This window comes from Dendrobates tinctorius, unplaced genomic scaffold (genome assembly GCF_039654945.1).
Source record: "Dendrobates tinctorius isolate UK_male_01 unplaced genomic scaffold, ASM3965494v1 ptg000059l, whole genome shotgun sequence".
NCBI lineage: Eukaryota > Metazoa > Chordata > Amphibia > Anura > Dendrobatidae > Dendrobates > Dendrobates tinctorius.
In genome coordinates this window covers 21,372,413-21,392,750 of record NW_027361727.1, presented here as the reverse complement: position 1 = coordinate 21,392,750, position 20,338 = coordinate 21,372,413, and the positions used below count along the sequence as shown (strand labels likewise).

The following is a 20,338-nucleotide window of genomic DNA, read 5'->3' as shown; positions in this document are numbered from 1 at the left end:
GTGGCATTGTCTGTCTGAATCCTGACAGGCAGGCCCTTGAGGCGCCTTTCCCAGTGGACGAGAGCTAGATGGATCGCCCGTATCTCTAGGACATTGATCTGCAGAGCTGATTCCTGAGTCGACCATCGACCCTGAACAGTGTGATTGCGGAACACTGCACCCCAGCCGATGAGGCTGGCGTCCGTAGTGACAATCTGCCAGTGAACGGGAAAAGACCGCCCCAAGAGAATGAGGGGAGACGTCAACCACCAGTTGAGAGACCGCCTGATGCGGCAGGAAAGGCGAACCGGACGATCCAGAGACAGAGCCGACCTGTTCCACCTGGACAAAATGGCCTGCTGGAGTGGCCTGGTGTGAAATTGGGCAAAGGGAACTGCCTCTATCGCCGCCACCATCTTCCCCAGGACCCTCATGGCTGACCTGAGGGATGGAAATCGTGTGATCTGTAATGATCGCACGCCCTGCTGCAGGGAAAGAATCTTGTCTTGTGGGAGAAATACCCTTGACCGACGAGTGTCGAACAGAAGGCCCAGAAACACTAGGCGTTGAGTAGGGACCAGACAGGACTTTTCCCGGTTGACGATCCACCCAAAACTGGACAGGGTGTCTAGAACGATCGCCACACTTAGGCGGGCCTGTTGAAAGGAGGGGGCCTTGATCAGGATATCGTCGAGGTACGGAAAAAGAACGAGACCTCTGATCCTCAACAAGGCCATCAACGCTGCCATAATCTTCGTGAAGACTCTGGGAGCGGTGGCGAGCCCGAAAGGAAGCGCGACGAACTGGTAATGTTCGTGAAGAATCGCAAACCGCAGGAACTTCTGATGTCCGGGAAATATGGGCACATGTAGATAGGCATCTTGGATGTCTATGGAACCCATGAATTCCTGCTCCTCCATGGAAGCAGTTACCGGGCGAACTGACTCCATCCGGAAGTGGCGAAGGCGAACTCTCTTGTTGAGTAACTTGAGATCCAAGATGGGTCGAACTGTCCCATCCTTTTTCGGCACCACAAACAGGTTTGAATAAAACCCTGTGAAGCGTTCCGATTTGGGAACGGGCACAATCACCCCGGAACTGAGAAGAGAGGCGATGGCCGAACCCCGGGACCAAGGCCGGATCCCTCGGCGGACGGGATTGTAAGAAACGATCCCGTGGAAGAGAAATGAACTCTATTTTGTATCCTGTTGATACAACCTCTCTGACCCAAGCGTCCTCTACTGAGGCGAGCCAGACGTCGCTGAAGAAGAGAAGTCGACCTCCCAATTGGAAGGGACCCACGGGAGACCGATGGTAGTCATGCGGACGTAGACCGTCCAGATCTAGATCTGGACGGTCTTCCCTGGGAAGAGTGGGACCGCCAGGACGGAGTGGGCCTGAAGGAAACCTTCTTTCTTTCCTGACGTGCCTGTGGCCTTTGCTGGTTGGAAGGGTTTTCCGCCGTATTGTAACGGCGGAAATTCCGACAGGGACGAAACTGACGCCTTGGAGGAGGTCTGCGAGGCTTGGAGGGGAGAAGAGAACTCGTACCTCCAGTAGCGTCCTTAATAATCTGATCCAATTGTGATCCGAAGAGACGCACTCCCTGAAAAGGCAGATTGGTCAGAGACTTTTTAGAGGACAAGTCCGCCTGCCAGGCCTTGAGCCAAATTGTACGTCGGATTGCCACGATGTTACTTGACGCCTGAACTGCGCAAGATGCGGCATCCAAGGAGGCAGAAAGCAGATAATCCCCCGCATGGGAAATCTGATTGGCGAGATCGGCCAAATGCTCTGGTCGTGCCTTATCCAGAATGCCCTGCCGAAGGTCATCTGCCCAAGTGGATATGGTCTTTGCTGCCCAAGAAGAAACAAAGACTGGACATACCGCTGCTGATGCCGCTTCGAAGGCAGATTTTGCTAGAGATTCTATCATTAGAATCTTTTAGCGACGCCACACCTGACAGCGGAAGGACCGTATTATTAGAAAGTCTGGACACGGGAGGGTCCACCGAGGGAGAAGCGGCCCAGTTGTCCGTGAGCTCTTTAGCAAACGGGTACAGCACGCCGAGACGCTTTCCTCTTTGAAAGCGTCTGGTCGGATCTTCTCTCTCCTTTGTAAAAATCTTTCCAAACTCAGAATGGAAGGGAAACACCCCGGATGGTGTTTCCGCCCGTCTGGACGAAACCTCCTGATCTGAGGATTTCGCAGGGGCGTCAGCGATGTCAAAGGTATGGTGAATCGCGGCAATGAGGTTTTGCACCGTAACCTTCATGTTCGCATCCTGGTCCGAATCCAGCTCTAAGACCCCTTCCGATTCCAAAAGCGCTTCGCCTGACTCGGGGGAGGAGGCCCGAGAGGGAGACTGCTGGGGACTATGGGGAGAGTTAGGACGAGGGGAGGACTCCGCCTGGAGGTCCTGCCTGGGCCTCTTGCGACTGCCGCTGGCTGGCTCAGATGGGACGTCCTGAGACGTGCTGGGTCCCGCCGCAGCTCCCAAGGGCAACTTGTCCAGAACGGCTACTAGGGACTGAGACACCTTGATGAGGTCTGCCACTGACTGTGATTGAGAGGAGGCCCAACCCGGCATGGGGGGCTCACTCGCCCCTGGGGCTATGGATGGCTCCTGAGCGGCGTCGGGCTGGACGCAGAGCGGGTACGATCAGACTTAGCGTTGGACATAGTGAAAAGAGAGGCAGTGCCGGCCGGTTGGGGGACAGAAGGCAGAGAAGGGTGTCAGTCTGCAGGTGCAGAGCTACTCACGGTCCGGTGTCCCCAAGGGCGACGCTCTCTGATCTGGCTGCAGGATGAGGCCAAACCAATCCGGCTGAAAAAAGGCCCAGCGACCGAAATCCGGCAGGGAATGAGGTCCGGCTGGCAGGCTGAGAAGATGGCGACCACCAGGGAAAGGGCGCGCTGCCAGAGGGAGAAGGGCGGAGCTCGCCGCAGAGATCCCCTTAGCACCGCCCGCTGTCCAATAGCAGGCTGGTGTGAGGCAAGGGGGCTGGGAAGGCCTAGGACGGGCGGGAGAGAAGCCCGCTTAGAAGAAAGGGGCAGGGGGCGTGGCCGCGACGCAGCGGTAGGCCCGAGATGAAGCCGGGGCCTAAATTAATAGCGCCGGCCGCCTGTCAGCAGGGGGTCGGCACGGAAGATGCGCCGCAACACCGGGCCGTAACCCCGGGCCGCGTCCCTGCTTCCCACAGCCCGACCCCTGTATACCCCTGCCGGGATGAAGAAGAAACGGGGGGGGGGGGGGGGGGGGCGCAGAACAAGGCCCGAAAGAAAAGTTGCCTTCATGGATGCGGCGACCGTGGGGAGAAGCGGGCGCGCAGGCCCTACCGTGGTCCCCTGGCGACCGCCTTAGGATGAAAATGCCGGGGGACCGCTAGACCGCATACTCACCCAGGCCGGGGACCACAATAAAGGTACCTGAGAATCACACGCTGTCTGTCGTCTTTATGGAATCCACGCCTCATCCAACCGTCAGGCTCTGGTAGGCGAGATGGTGGGAGGCGGGGGGCAAGGACCGTCCGTATAGCTGGCACGCACCTGTGCGAGGCTCCTGGTCCTGCCGCGGAGACCTATGAGGATACGGGGTGGCAGTACACGCCGTACTCATAGTCTCTTTGTGGGAGTACGGATGTGACTGTTCACTCCGTATCCCTCCGAAACCTGTAAAGGAACGACGCATGACGAGGTAGATAGGGGTCTAATAAAAGACCCGTGTCCACCTCCTACTGACACTAAGCTAAACTGAGGAACTGAGGAACTTCCTGCCGGTCGGTGGGGTGTACACTGCGGAGGAGGAGCTAACCTTTTTTTGTGCATAGTGTCAGCCTCCTAGTGGCAGCAGCATACACCCATGGTCTCTGTGTCCCCCAATAAGGCGAACGAGAAATATCTACATATGGGAACTCCACAAAATGTACAAAAGGTAAATTTTATTTATACATCAATACCTGACACATACACAAAACAGCAAAAACATTAAAAATAGATGAAAAGATGCAAAAAATTGCAATCATCTCAAATCATGAAATAATGATATGATGATACTCCCACAGCAGAAAAACCCCACATAGCAATAGTGACATTGGGTAAATATAAAACAAGCCACCTCAACATATTGGATATCACAAACAATGTATGTAAAATAGTATAGTCATACATAGACCGAAAGTTCTGTGTATGTGAGGTGTAAAAAGCCGCTATTCACAGCACCATATGAGCCAAAAAAGAGTTAACAGGGCAAAAAGAAAGCCCACACAATTGTTCAATACCTGACCCAAAAAAGGAAAGCGCTTTATCCTCCCCCGAAGAAGCCACACAGCGTGTGGCGATACGTGTGGGGCCTTGCTCCCCCCACTCCCTTACCCCACCAGCTGCTTCCAGCATTTTCTGGCATTATATATCTTTATGCTGAATATCGTCTGGTCCCTATGCATCTACAGGGTCTATAAGCTTTCCTTTATTGGGTCGGGTATTGAACAATTGAGTGGGCTTTTTTCTTTTTTTTTTTTTTTTTTTTGCCCTGTTAATTCTTTTTTGGCTCATATGGTGCTGTGAATAGCGGCTTTTTACACCTCACATACACAGACCTTTCGGTCTGTGTATGACTACACCATTTTACATACATTGATGTGATATCCAATATGTTGAGGTGGCTTGTTTGATATTTACCCAATGTCACTATTGCTATGTGGGGTTTTTCTGCTGTGGGAGTATCATCATATCATTATTTCATGATTTGAGATTATTGCAATTTTTTGCATCTTTTCATCTGTTTTTAATGTTTTTTGCTGTTTTGTGTATGTGTCAGGTATTGATTTATAAATAAAAATTACCTTATGTACATTTTATGGAGTTCCCATATGTAGATATATTGCTTTTCTTTTGTTCTTTGCATAATGTATTTTTTAATATATCTTTGGTGAACCCACTTTTGACTAATTTGGCTGTGCCCTCCGTCCATATATTATTGCTACTATATGCATCATTACAATGCTTTGGAACACACGGTATACCAAGCATCATTACATGTCAGTGTTACCCCTCTAGATAAGCCTAATAGGCAAATATTGATGGCAGGGCTAGACGCCATTGTAAACCAACTTCATTATTTAACTATGTCACTCAAAGGGGTAGTTCCCACTTTCTTTCAAACAGCTTAGACATTACGGTCATCAGCATTTAACGAAGGGTGAAAACTCCCAGGATCGGTGATCTTAAATTCCTGCAGTTGCATAAGGAGTGAGGATGTGTAATACAGAAAAAAGTATGTCCAGAACATGTGTAGAGTTCGAAACGCGTCAGTGGATAGCTGTACCGTGCAAAAAATGGCTTTAAATTGCATTTAAATAAGTGATTTGTAGCCTTGGATTGAGCTGGGCAATATCTATATCTACCCTTCTTCCAAAAGTCGGTGTCTCCTTCCTAATGTACATGTGAAATTCAACACCCACAAGATTAACATGGAGGAAATGAAATGGTTGGGAGCAGGTTATGGGCTCCCCAAATATATCTAGGAATCAGTATGATAACAACGTACCCGGCCTTCATATTGGAAAGTTACCACTCACCTTACGGAAGTCAATCCAGGTGAAGAATCCTGCGCCACGGTTGAGAAAGGGAACGCCGATGGAGCGGAGCTCATCTGCCACAAACGCCTGAGCCGCCCGTAAGCGAGAATGATTCACTCGTAAGTAAACCTGGTTAATCCAATCTAGATCGTGCATGGGAACAAGTCTGATGAGTACCAGAGACCATGGTCAGAGCGTTACAAGGGGCAACTAAGAGGGCTTGCTTATGGCCACCTTAAAGCAGGTGCCTACTTGGGGAAATGGTAGGTCGGGTGGAGGACACAACTCGTTAAAGGGGGCTCTGCAAACAGTAGGGGTCTAGGTCATGCATGGATGTAAAAGGTCCCCCAGAGCAAAGGCTTCTGTTTGCAGCAGCCATGTGCCCAGTGATTTGGGGTCTACCTTTAGGATCTCACCTCGGTCACGCATTAGTTGGGCTACTTTGTATTGTATGGGGCCACAGACCCCATGGAAGTAACATAGAGAGGCCACACCATTGCAGACATCCTGATTCTGAGAGTAAAGTGTTCCAAACCGAACTCCTGAGACCGCAAAGTCCTGTAAGGTGAGAAATAGATGGAGGATAAAAACGTTAACACTCCTGATCAGCGTTATGCAAAGCAAAGTGACGGAATAAAAAGTTCAGCTATACAAGAGGCTAGCTATACAAGAGGCTGTCACCCAGCTTACCTGGGCTCCTGAATGGCAAAGCTGCCTAGTTATATAGTGATCCTAGGGAAGGGGACGTAGCACTAGTATCTGCTCTCGGTCTCCCAGACAAAAGCTTCTGCGGCACGCCAAACGCTAAATGTTCTTAAAGGGTTTATGTCAACAATGCTGCAAGATGGGTGCTCCGACGGCGCTTGTTAACCTGTTACATACTGCTGCCTGACAGCGGCATTGCACACGGGCCGGCCTGCATCTGCGTCATTCTCTCCACCCATCGGCGCACCTGTGATGTGATTGCAGATCACCGTTGGGTTGTTATGAAAGCCGGGGGGGGTCTTCTGAAGACCCCCGTTGTTGTCATTACAGAGCTCCTTTGAAACCTTGCCTGCGGCCGTGATTTAAAGGAGACAGTAATCTTTACTAAACACAGCGATGCTGTAATACCTTTGCACATAGAACAAGCGATGGGACGATCTTCAAATCCCCTAAGGAGCCTAATATTAACAATGAAATGTAAAAAAAGAAATGTTTTAAAAAAATCTGAAAAAAAAAACAAAACTAAAAGTTCAAACCACCCTTTGTCCCCCATTGAAAATAAAGTTATTAAAGAAACGAAAAAATACACATGGTATCGCCGCATTCAGAAAAGTCCGATCTATCAAAACATAAAATAATTAACTTGATAGATAAACAAAAACATTTTTTAAAGAACACCAAAGTAATTTTTTTTTTTGATTGCCGCAATTCCACAAAAAAAGCGTAACAAGTGATCAAAAAGTCACATCTATCCCAAACCTGGTATCAATAACAAAAATATCTCGCCCCGCAGCATAAGCTCTCACACAGCTTCATCAGCCGAAAAATAAAAATGTTACGGGTCTCAGAAAATAGTGACACAGCCCAAAAAATTACTTTGCAAACTTCTGATTTTTTTTTTCCACCACTAAAATAATTTAAAAAAAAAACCTGGACGTTTGGTATCGCTGTCAATCGTATTGATGAGAAGAATTCTATTGCATGGTACTTTTTTCCACAAAATGTATACCGTAAAACCAGTTCCCAGAAAACAATGTCAAAATTGTAGTTTTTTTTTTTTTTCTTCATAATTTCACCGCACTTGGAATTTTCTTCCTGTTTTCACACGATGTGGTAAAATGAATGGTGTCATTCAAAAGTACAACTCGTCCCGGAAAAAAAAAAAAACAAGCCCTCAGATGTCTATGTGGACAGGGAAATAAAAGAGGGGAAGAAGGGGAGAAAAAAAAAAAATGGAAACTCTTCTATGGGGTGAAGGAATGACAAGAATCGATCAACCTTACTCACCTTGCTGATTCCCCACATAACATGAGTCCTCTGAGGATCGGGAAGCCTAAAACATACAGAACAGGATCATTATAAACGTTGTGACTCCAAAGCTGGCCATACACATTAGACAGCGGTCTTTCTGCCGACATCTACTTTTCAGCTCCTCCATAGGTGGAGATTACAGAACGCCATCGCAATGTGGTATTATTGCCGCGATTTTCTAAAAAATGTGGCCGTATTATAGCCGCTGCAAAAATTGGATCTTGTGAACAGGACCAAAGACGAGAACACTCGGCCGTTCACACCTCCCTCATAATGTAACATCCCAGATCCTTCTCCATCTGTCAGGAGGTCCACGACTGTCGGTCGATCCCACAGAATTTGGCGGATTTGGACAACTTTTAGCTAATGTGTATGAGGGCCTTAAGAGCGCTGCCCAGGAGCATCCGCTAAGGATACAGCTGGCCGTGGCTGAAAGGATCACAATAGGACGGCGGAGTTGTGCTCCTGAGCAGAGAACATTTGTCTGCTTCTCACTTGTCCAGGCTCAGCACACTGTGGAACGTCGCAGACTCGTCAAACACCGACAGCATGTAAATCTCATCCACTATGACGTGTAAAGAGTTCCTGCAAGACAAAGGGGAACCCATCAGGTCACATCGCCCGTCTAGGACTGTTTGTTGCTTTAATGCATAGTAGAGTTAACAATTGTTAATCCCCAAAGTTTTACATTAGTATATTCCAGAGCTACACTCATAATTCTGCAAGCTGGAGTAAAAAAATTATTCCAGAATGGCAAAACCCATACAACAAACAAGAAGGAAATGTTTAGAGAGTTTAGTTCTGTAACGCAGGCTGAATAAAATAAGCAATGTAGTGACTCCACCAGCAGAACAGTGAGTGCAGCTCTGGAGTATAATACAGGAGGTAACTCAGGATCAGTAATGTAATGTATGTACACAGTGACTGCACCAGCAGAATAGTAAGTGCAGCTCTGGGGTATAATACAGGATGTGACTCAGGATCAGTAATGTAATGTATGTACACAGTGACTGCACCAGCAGATTAGTGAGTGCAGCTCTGGAGTATAATACAGGAGGTAACTCAGGATCAGTAATGTACACAGTGACTGCACCAGCAGAATAGTGAGTGCAGCTCTGGAGTATAATACAGGAGGTAACTCAGGATCAGTAATGTAATGTATGTACACAATGACTGCACCAGCAGAATAGTGAGTGCAGCTCTGGAGTATAATACAGGATGTAACTCAGGATTAGTAATGTAATCTGTGTACACAGTGACTGCACCAGCAGAATAGTGAGTGCAGCTCTGGAGTATAATACAGGAGGTAACTCAGGATCAGTAATGTAATGTATGTACACAGTGACTGCACCAGCAGAATAGTGAGTGCAGCTCTGGAGTATAATACAGGAGGTAACTCAGGATCAGTAATGTAATGTATGTACACAATGACTGCACCAGCAGAATAGTGAGTGCAGCTCTGGAGTATAATACAGGATGTAACTCAGGATTAGTAATGTAATCTGTGTACACAGTGACTGCACCAGCAGAATAGTGAGTGCAGCTCTGGAGTATAATACAGGAGGTAACTCAGGATCAGTAATGTAATGTATGTACACAGTGACTGCACCAGCAGAATAGTGAGTGCAGCTCTGGAGTATAATACAGGATGTAACTCAGGATCAGTAATGTAATGTATGTACACAGTGACTGCACCAGCAGAATAGTGAGTGCAGCTCTGGAGTATAATACAGGATGTAACTCAGGATCAGTAATGTAATCTGTGTACACAGTGTCTGCACCAGCAGAATAGTGAGTGCAGCTCTGGAGTATAATACAGGATGTAACTCAGGATCAGTAATGTATGTGCACAGCGACTGCACCAGCAGAATAGTGAGTGCGGCTCTGGAGTATAATACAGGTTGTAACTCAGGATATGTAATGTTTGTACACAGCGACTGCACCAGCAGAATAGTGAGTGCAGCACTGGAGTATAATACAGGATGTAACTCAGGATCAGTAATGTAATGTATGTACACAGTGACTGCACCAGCAGAATAGTGAGTGCAGCTCTGGGGTATAATACAGGATGTAACTCAGGATCAGTAATGCAATGTATGTACTGTGAGAATCATGTGGGAATAGTGGATGAGGGCAGGTATATCTCACCCAGATTCCTTTCCTATTTGGCCTAGTCTGGTCAGTATCGCACCTGCTTACTAATGAATACTGGGAGGTGGATATAAAAGGATGCCAGGTGGTTGTGTGAGTGTCTCAGCCTGGGAAGACAGAGAGTCTGTCTGTGTGAGAGACACACGTGAGTGAAAGCAGTGCCCACTGCAACTGTGGTTTGGCTGGACGGGAGAAGCCCGCCAGTTGGTAGTTAGGTAGTACTTTGTTTAGTTAGTGCCGGACAGGCAAGGATTTGTTTTATGTTTTTTTTCTTTATGCATTGCTTTCACCATTAATAAACCTGACCCAGTGTCAGTTATACCCGAATCCCAGCTCTGCGCCTGAGTTTCATGCTGAACGCACGTGACCTTTGACCCCAGCAAAGGCGATCCCGGAGTGTTTTATCACAGTACACAGTGACTGCACCAGCAGAATAGTGAGTGTAGCTCTGGAGTATAATACAGGATGTAACTCAGGATCAGTAATGCAATGTATGTACACAGTGACTGCACCAGCAGAATAGTGAGTGCAGCTCTGGAGTATAATACAGGATGTAACTCAGGATCAGTAATGTATGTACACAATGACTGCACCAGCAGAATAGAGAGTGCAGCTCTGGAGTATAATACAGGATGTAACTCAGGATCAGTAATGCAATGTATGTACACAGTGACTGCACCAGCAGAAAAGAGAGTGCAGCTCTGGAGTATAATACAGGATGTAATTCAGGATCAGTAATGTATGTACACAGTGACTGCACCAGCAGGTGAGTGCAGCTCTGGGGTATAATACAGGATGGAACTCAGGATCAGTAATGTATGTACACAGTGACTGCACCAGCAGAACAGTGAGTGCAGCTCTGGGGTATAATACAGGCTGTAACTAAATAATAACCTATGTAATGTATGCATATAATGAAATAGACAAGGATACACATTACCTTTTGGCAAATTCTAAGAATTCCATCATTTCAGTAGCAGAGTAAATGTCACCCAGGGGGTTGTGAGGATTTATCAGGATCAAAGCCTTTATGATCGTGCCCTAGAAGAAAGTAATAGGCAATAGTGTATTTTCAGCATAAATTGCAAAGCTGCAATATTTAAATTGTTTTCTGGTTTCATGAAATAAAAGGTCAATTCTTACTTAGAAGGGTCCAGTGACAATAAGCTGATCAGAACATGCCCCTCACCCCTGTGCTGTGACTCCCAGTAATTAGCTGCAATTTGTGTGAAAACCAAAAAGTGTGTAATTTCCCTACAGCGCCTCCACATGGGAAATGAAACATTACACAGTCACATTCAAATTAATGGGCTGTCTGTCTAATAAAAGGACAGGACGATTCCTCCCGAGCAAGATGCACTTTTTGTAACAACCTAGTAAAGTATTTGAAAATCAGTCCTTCTAATTAACTTATCAGGAAAACTTCTGCAACTTTTGAATAAACTTTGAGTTTCGATTTCTCACCATGTTCAGGATCTCTGCTTGCTGTCAATGAACCATATAGCAATGACCTCACATAGGCCTTATTCAGTCTGTTTTTGTGTACGAACGTTATCTGCGTTTTTTCACGGACAGCACTCGTATCTCTGATAGTGATTGGGAGACATGTCCGATTTTGATCAGAGTGTTGGATCATAATCGACAATGCAAGTCTAGGGGTCCATGAAAAAAATCAGACGCCACTGGGATGGCATCTGAGTGTGGTCCGATTTTCACGGACTGTTGCATAGGAGAAAATGGACACTGATGAAAGTTAGTCCATTTTTCTTGTATGTGAAAAAACTGACATGTGAATGAGGCCTTACACACACCATCCTTTTTCCCATTCTGAAGTCACATTAACCTTTGTGGAAGCCTCACCTCCTCCTTGGCCGTCTGTAGGGTTGATTCCAGTTTCGACACGGTCAGCTGGAACGGACGGGTTCCTGGGGAGGTGATCTGAGAAATAAGAGGACGATAAATGACTAAATGTAAGGGATGACGGCCCTAATAGACGGCCACAGCAAGTGGGCTTGGTCATGTCCAAGACGGTCCCAATCTGGTGCCATTTTTAACCTATAGACCCCCGCATGACTAGGACGCTTAGGACTTAGGTCCCCGTGTCGTCTGATCCCGCACCCTTCTCACCTTGCTCTCTAAGTGCACATACATCAATTTAATGCCACTGTACAGGAAGATGCTCTGCGTGATTCCTCCATAGAAAGGGGTGGCGATAAGAATCGCGTCTGCAAAATAATAATCACATCACTGGAAATTCATCTGCCAGTCAGCTTCTTACCTGCACTCGGCCCATAAAGCCAAGCTCTGCCTTTACACTACAAAAGTGTAATTCTGCATCTTTTTAATAAGTCCCCATCACTTTTTTTTTTTTTTTTTTTTTGCTATTCACAAAAAAAGAAAATTTGTCATGGAGCATTTACGGGCAGCATTACATTTTCGGCATGATTTTAAGGGGTTAATTTATTTTTATAGAATAGCTTTTGGCCATTAAGGAAAAACGTATAGTTTTAATGTCTCCAAAATGATAAAAACTATTGATGAGCGAATGTGCTCAGATAAGGTGTTATCTGAGCATGCTCAGGTGGTAACCAAGTGTTTTCGTCTCGCTCGAAAAATATGTCCGAGGACTCACGGCTGAATGTCTCATGGCTGCTCGACAATCGCAACACATGCAGGGATTGTCTGTTTGTTAGACAATCCCTGCATGTGTGACACCCCAGAGTCCGGCTGTCACAGTGACATTGCCTTCCTCTAAGGGGTAAAGGTCATGCCTGGAGGCAGAAGGGGGGGCCCCCATGCCAGGTAACATAGATTATATGACAATTCCTGCTTCAGGTCAGCAAGGGGAGCTGCCTTATAAATTCTGGCCAGCAGATGGGGTTAGTGAGTCAGCAAGCAGTCAGCTGTGAGAGAAAACAGGGGAGTTGTCATGGAAACAAGAGCAGCTGAGCTCAGGACAAGACAGTTAAGCCTGAGGTGAAGGATCTTTCTGGAAGATCCAGTCAGTTGGTGAGGGAGAGTCGATCTGTGAAGAAGGAAAAGGACAAGAGCAGAGACAAGAGGCTCCGGGAAAATTAAAAACTGCGTATAGCAGACCCCAGAGCAAAGCGCTAATAGAGAGAAAGGGACGCCAGAGTCCTGGGTGGGCAGGAGCTGTATGTCCTGCCGCCGAATCTGGAAGTACAGGGGACTGCAAGTTCCTGAGCGATATTGAACACCTGAAGGCATGGCAGCAGATCAAGAGCCCGGGGCTGACGGTGAAAAGGACAGTACCCGTGGAATAGGCTCATGCTGACAGCCGTACAGTTTAGAGAAACCATCACGTAATAGAGGGTCGCAGCATAGTTATATACAGCGGAGACCCACACACAAAGCGCAGAAGGAAGGTCCTAAACCCCCACCTGGCAAGGTGGATCCCCTGAATGCCTCCAGGCGAGCCGGACTCATTCCATCACCTGTCTGTGGTACTCCGGATTGCAACCAATTACCAGTAAAAGGTAAAGAAACTGCACCTCTCTGTGTCCTTCTCTTATTTCTCTGCACCCCAACGTTCACCGCCATCTGAACTATTAATCAAATATATTTGCCCTGGGGCCCCCGCTCCACCCGTGGGGAGCTGAACCATCTTGGCTGCGTCACCATCAGCCCCAGGAGACCAAAAACCGCAGCGGCCATTAATTGCCGAACACCACGGGTGGCGCGTCACACTTAAACATCACACAACTTTCCTCTATTTTATTACTGGACGCCCAGGGCCACGGACCGGGTCACCTCCACCGTGACATCCCCCACTGAAGTTAACAGGCCCGGTACCAAGTAACCTAAGGACCTGTGGGGCGCTCCACATGTGTTGAGGCTGTTGAACAGCCATGGGACATGCAGCCGCAGGTATTTGAACGTATTTTTTGAGCACACCAAAGTCACTCGGTGAGCACCCGAGCATGCTCAGATAACACCTTATCCGAGTACGTTCATTCATCACTAATAAAGACATAACCAAATATCAAGAGGAATTACTCTATCCTATCATATCTGTTATGTGACTCCACACACCCAAAAACCAATGTGTGGAAGATGCTTATATGTGACACAGAGTAGTGAATATACCTATTCCTTTATGGCTTATGATTACAATTTCTGGTTTAACAAAGAAAAAAAAACCTCTCTCTTTGCGCCCATGTTTATTATAATTCTGGCATCTGTCGCTACTTAGTACTCTGAGTTCACAGGGATGTAATGTTTTTTGTATTTGGAATTTTAATTGTTGCCCAGTTGAAAAAAAAAGGAGATTTTTGTGTACTCACCGTAAAATCTCTTTCTCTTAGCCTTTAATTGGGGGACACAGAACCGTGGGTGTTATGCTGCTGTCCACTAGGAGGCGACACTATGCATAATCTGAAAAAGATTAACTTCGGCTCCTCCTCTGCAGTATACACCCCTGGACGGCGTCAGCCTTCTCCAGTTTTGTGCAAAAGCATTAGGAGGAATATACCAGAAACATAACCATGCCTGTAAGAAGGCTACCATAAATGAGCTCAAATAATATGAGAACCCATCTCAAACAATGAGAACCCAAACGTAACAACGGCCCGCAAGGGCAACAGGGTGGGAGCTGTGTCCCCCAATTAAAGGCTAAGAGAAAGAGATTTTACGGTGAGTACACAAAAATCTCCTTTACTCTGTCGCCTTATTGGGGGACACAGAACCGTGGGACGTCCCAAAGCAGTCCCTGGGTGGGAAGCAGTGGACGAATATTGTACTGACGGTTCCCTAAATTTGGGGTACTGCCGCCTGCAGGACCCGTCTACCCAGGCTCGCATACGCTGAGGACTGGGTATGCACTCTGTAGTGTTTTGTAAATGTGTGCAGGCTAGTCCAAGTGGCTGCCTTACACACTTGATGTGCCGAGGCTTGATGCTGAATGGCCCAAGAGGCCCCTACCGCCCGCGTAGAGAGCCGTGATACCGGCCGGAAGAGCAGAATTGTTAAGGCGGTAAGCTTCTTGAATGGTGGACTTGATCCACCTAGCAAGGGTGGCGTTGAAAGCCGGTAGGCCCTTGCGAACGCCTTCTGGAAGAAGGAAAAGTGAGACTTCCGAAAGGGAGCAGTCCTAGACACGTAAATACGCAATGCCCTGACAAAGTCTAGCGTATGCAGAGCCTTCTCCACCCTATGAACGGGAACCGGGCAAAGAGATGGTAATGAGATTTTCTCATTGAGGTGGAAGGTGGACACAACCTTCGGAAGGAAGGATGGCACTGTACGGAGAACCACCTTGTCCTGATGAAAAACCAGGAAGGGTTGTCTGCAGGAAAGAGCTGAAAGTTCAGACACCCTGCGTAGCAAGGTGATTGCCACCAGGAAAAACCACTTCCTGTGATAGAAAGCGGAGTGAGACCTCCTTTAGGGGTTCAAAAGGAGGTGACTGTAGTGCTGTCAAGACCAGGTTGAGGTCCCACGTCTCCGACGGATGTTTGTAGGAGGGAACCAATCGAGAAACCCCTTGGAGAAAAGTCTTCACTTGCGGCTTGTTAGCAAAATGCCTCTGAAAGAGCACTGAAAGCGCTGACACCTGGCTCTTAAGCGAACCCAGGGATAGCCCGGCGTCCAGGCCTGACTGAAGGAAACCGAGGACCTTTGGAAGAGAATAGGGGAGTGGGATGTGCCCACGAAATTCGCACCATGTGAAGAAAGCCTTCCAGGTACGATAGTAAGTTTTGGCTGAAGTTGGCTTTCGAGCCCTGATCATGGTTTTAACAACGTCCGATGAAAAAACCTGCTTGGGTCAAAAACCAGGTCTCAATGGCCACGCCATCAAATTGAGAGCCCCTGATTTCTGGTGGAAGAACAGGCCTTGTGACAGAAGTTCGGGACGTGTGGGGAGACGCCAGGGAGCGTCTGCTGTGAGTTGCACTACGTCGGCGTACCATGTACGCCTGGGCCAGTCTGGAGCGAATAGGATGGTGGGGAACACCCTCTTGTTTGATCTTCCTCAGGACTCTGGAAATCAGGGGAAGGGGTGGAAAAATGTACAGAAGCTGGAACTGGGTCCAGTCCTGAACCAGGGCATCTGCTCCGAGCGACTGCGGATCGCGCGTCCTGGCCATGAAATTGGGAACTTTGGCATTGAGATGGGATGCCATCAGAACCACGTCCGGGGTCCCCCAACGATGGCAGATCTGATGGAAAACTTCGGGATGGAGAGACCACTCCCCCGAGTCCATTCCTTGACGGCTGAGATAGTCGGCTTCCCAGTTGTCCACACCCGGAATGTGGACCGCAGAGAGTACCGACCTCGCATCCTCCGCCCAGTGTAGGATACGTGTTACTTCGTTCATCGCCTGGATGCTGCGGGTGCCGCCTTGATGGTTCACGTATGCCACCGCCGTGGCATTGTCCGACTGCACTCTGATATGAGAGTCTGCTAGCAAGTGATGGAAGGCTTTCAATGCCAGGAAGATGGCCCGAATTTCCAGGATGTTGATGGGCATGGTCACTTCCATTGGTGACCACTTGCCTTGCGCTCTGTGATGTAGGTGTACCGCGCTCCAACCCGTAAGGCTTGCGCCGGTGGTCAAAACCTTTCAGTGACCGGAGAGAAAAGGATTTTCCCATTGCAAGCGAGGTTGGCTGGAGCCACCAGTGCAGGAACCTCCTGGTTTTCGCTGATAACCGGAACTCTCTCTTGAGGGAGAACAGATTCCTGTCCCAGGACTTGAGGATGGGGTCTGAGGTGAATCTGGGCAAATGGTACCGCCTCCATTGCTGCTGCCATCCTGCCCAGTCCGCTCATGGCATACCGGAGAGATCGGGGGAAACCGCGGAGGAGAGTGTGAACTCCCAAACGGAGGGCCAGTGCCTTGTCCCTGGGGAGGATCACCAGACCCCTGGAGATGTCAAATAGCATCCCCAGGAAGGTCAGAGACTGACTTGGGGTAGTCGAGGACTTCTGTAAATTGACTAACCATCCAAGGCGACTCAGAGTGTCGATCGTGATTGAGACTTTGACCTCGCAGTCCTTGAAGGTGGGGGCCTTGATGAGGAGGTTGTCCAGGTATGGAACGACTACTATGCCTCTGGAGTGCAGAACGTCCATGGTAGCTGCCATGTCCTTTGTAAATGTTCTGGGAGCCGTGGCGAGACCAAACGGGAGGGCCACAAACTGGTAATGGTCTTGGTTGATTGCGAGTTTGAGAAATCTCTGATGGGCGAAGCAATCGGTATATGCAGGTATGTGTCCTGTATGTCTATGGAGGCGAGATATTCTCCTTCCTCCATGGACACAACGATTAACCGGAGGGATTCCATGCGAAGGTGACGAACTCGAACATACTTATTCAGTTGCTTGAGGTCTAGTATGGGTCGGACGCTGCCTCCCTTTTTGGGCACCACGAACAGGTTGGAGTAGAACCCTCGTAAGCGCTCGTCTGCTGGAACCGGTATTATGACTCCTGCTTGCAGGAGGGATGAAACCGCTTGATGTAAGGCTCGAGCTTTGAGTGGAGGTTTTGGAGGGACAGAGAGAAAAAACCTGTGCGGTGGGCTGGTAGTAAACTCGATTTTGTATCCTGAAGACACTATTTCCTTGACCCACCTGTCTTCTGTAATAGGCAGCCAGACCTGCTGAAAGAGTAGCAGTCGTCCGCCTACAAGTGGGGTGTTTTCCGGAGGGGATGAGTAATGATGAATGAAAAGTCTGAGCTTTCCCTCCCTTGGATTTTGCCTGGCTTTCCTATTAAGTCTTTTAAACGTGCGTTTTGGTTTCAGCTGAGGGAGGGAAGTACTTTTACCCCCGGTAGCATTGGATATCATTGTATCCAGCTTTTCACCGAAAGGACGGCCCCTGAAGTACGGGAGATTTGTTAGGGACTTTTTTTTTTTTTTTTTTTAAGGCCGCATCCGCCTTCTATTGTCTTAGCCAGAGAATATGCCGGATTGTGATGGCATTTGATGCTATTTCCGCTACCCCTCTTGCAGAATCCAACGCTGCATGGACCATGTAATCTGTCACTACTGCAATTTGCACCGCCTGGTCCGCCAGCTGAGGATTTGAAGCTTGGAGGCCCTGTTGTAATAGATCAGCCCAGGCCATAATGGCCTTGGCTGCCCAAACTGAAGCAAATGCAGGAGCTAAAGAGGCACCTGCCGCCTCGAAGATAGACAGGTAGAACGCATGGCTCGTTCAGTCTGCTGCGTCCTTGAGGGTTGAGCTGTCAGGCAGCGAGAGAAGCGTTTGTGCTGTCAGCCTAGAGACTGGAGGATCCACTTTAGGCGGATCTGTCCAATCCTTAGTGTCCTTCTGTGGGAAGGGGTACTTTGCTTTCACGTATTTGCGATTGGCGTTTTCTCAGGCTGCGAAAAATGCTTAGAAAGTATTTTTTTTTTTTTTTTTTGAAATTCCGGGTGATCAAGAAAGACCTCAGATGGTTTCTGAACACTTTCAAAGGAAATCTTGTGTTCTGGTACATCAGGGGTTGGATCAGAAAAGTCTAGCACCCGAAGGATGGAAGAGATTATATCCTCAACTAGCGCAGCATTGCTAGAGGGACAAGGGAGCAGAGCGTTCCTTGTTTCGTTATCTGAGTTGGAGTCACATATGCCCTCTGAGTCTTGTGTGGTCTGGGATCGTTGTGGAGATCCACATTGTCTCTCTCTATCAGGGGACGGTCTCGGTGACCTGTAGCCACTGTCTCTCCCTGGAGGGGGACGACCTAGTGCTATGTGAGGACGCAGATGAACGCGACCTGTGGGTCCGCTTACGTCTCGAACTGTCGTAAGCGGCCTGTTCCTGATACCGGACGTCCCTTTCCTGGGTAACGTTCATAGTCGAGACATGAGCCTGCAGTAGTGAGGAGGTCAGGTTATCTATAGACTGCGACATCTGAGTCGCCCATTCTGGCGCAGTAGCGGCCGCAGAAGCATTGCTGTTCTTTGGGTACAGTCCCAGCAGTGCGGGTACGTGCTGCCGCTGGGGAGAGTGGCCTTGCAGGCTGTGCAGACTGCATAAAAGCAGTCTTGCCTGGTCCTTTTTTTGAGCCCGACATAGTAACTATTCGCAGAGGCCCTACAGGTGTATCTACGCAGAGGAAAGGAGGAGTAGGGGAGCGTTATAGGTTACAGGAACTCACAGCTGAGTACAAAGAACCCAGCTGTGATCTTACCCCACCGGTGCTCCCCCTAGGTCCAGCGCTGATAAATCCTCTTGTGCCCCCCAGAGACTGCTGTGCTGCCTTCAGTTTCTTCAGGTGCAGCAAGATGGCCACCGGATTCTGAGGTGGAGGGGGAAGGGGGCGGAGAGCTGAAAAGGGCGCGCGGAGCTATGTAAAAGCGCGCCCTTCTTGTCTCGATCCGCCCCTTCTATGACACTGTAGTGTCATTTTTCGTCATCCGGGGGCGGGCCGGGGGGCGGGCATAAGGCGGTGACTTCGGCTAGGCCGAAGCCGCGGCCTAAATTTGATAGCTCATGCCCAGAAGGGCTCCAGGACGGCGCAGTTGTCCGGGGGAGGGTCGGATTCCAACCAGACCCCCCCGGATTGAACGGTAGGCTAGCGGTGGGGACATGAGCGCCACCTGGACCCTGTGGGGGGTCCCTTTGAGGCGCTATGCAGCTGGTGCTGCCGCAGAGACAGGGGTGCCGGGAGCCCTGTCTCTGACAAGTGCCATGCCTGCCTGCACCTCCCCCGATCCAAACAGGAGCCCGCAGCTGGGCTGGGGTCCCTGGACATGTAAGTGGCCGAATGGTGCATGGTACAGGCCCTACCTGCGGTGTCTCGACCTAATGCCCCCAGAGGGGGATTAGGGAGGGTGCTGCTGTCACCGTCAGGGGGCTTCGTCCTACCCTCGACCTCAACCCAGAGCCCAAGGAAACTGGGGAAGGAGGGGGGGTTCTCGACTTCGAACCAGTACCCGAGGGACTGGGGAAGGAGCGACATGGGGAAGAGCCATCTCGACCTCAACCGGGTACCCCTTAATAGGGGACCGAGGAGGGAGCCATGCCGGGGGTCTCACTGGAGACCCGCTTTTCTTCATCTGTAATCCGTTGAAAAAAATTAAGGAAAAAAAACGGAAGAGAAAAAAATCTTAGGTGTGCCTCCTTGCGACACTAAGCAAAAACTGGAGAAGGCTGACGCCGTCCAGGGGTGTATACTGCAGAGGAGGAGCCGAAGTTAATCTTTTTCAGATTATGCATAGTGTCGCCTCCTAGTGGACAGCAGCATAACACCCACGGTTCTGTGTCCCCCAATAAGGCGACAGAGTAAATCTCTTTGGATATATTCTTAAAAATGAAAAATAATAATAATAATAAAAGAATAGACAGCATGTCATCTGTGAAGGGGGCTGACTGGCTCGCTTCAATATCCCAGCACCCTTTTTGTTACAGACTGAGGAGGGATTGGCTTGGCTTAGGGAGGCTGACAGTCAGGGATAACTGTCTAGTGGAAGTCTGCAGGGAATTTAAGATTCTTTATACCAGGCACTCAAATTCAGGGACTGACACATCATTGGTGCAACCTGTACAGCGGCACAGGGGCCTTAGTGGTAAAGGGGCCACTACCACCTACAAAGTGCATTATGAGAAGCTATTGGACATCAAAGGGCCCATATATTGTTC

General features: G+C 48.8%; 1 protein-coding gene across 3 annotated transcripts in view; it reads right to left on the bottom strand.

Annotated features, from left to right (window-relative positions):
* ACCS (1-aminocyclopropane-1-carboxylate synthase homolog (inactive)) overlaps window positions 1–20,338 on the bottom strand; it is a 32,293-nt gene that overhangs the window by 4,921 nt on the left and 7,034 nt on the right. For all 3 annotated transcript variants that reach the window (XM_073578553.1, XM_073578555.1, XM_073578554.1), the window contains exons 7-13: window positions 11,854–11,951; window positions 11,587–11,664; window positions 10,667–10,767; window positions 8,071–8,160; window positions 7,552–7,597; window positions 5,976–6,117; window positions 5,560–5,702 (exon numbers count right to left, since the gene is read on the bottom strand). In XM_073578553.1, the coding sequence (XP_073434654.1) occupies window positions 5,560–5,702; window positions 5,976–6,117; window positions 7,552–7,597; window positions 8,071–8,160; window positions 10,667–10,767; window positions 11,587–11,664; window positions 11,854–11,951 (698 nt within the window). The remainder of the gene's footprint in view (window positions 1–5,559; window positions 5,703–5,975; window positions 6,118–7,551; window positions 7,598–8,070; window positions 8,161–10,666; window positions 10,768–11,586; window positions 11,665–11,853; window positions 11,952–20,338) is intronic.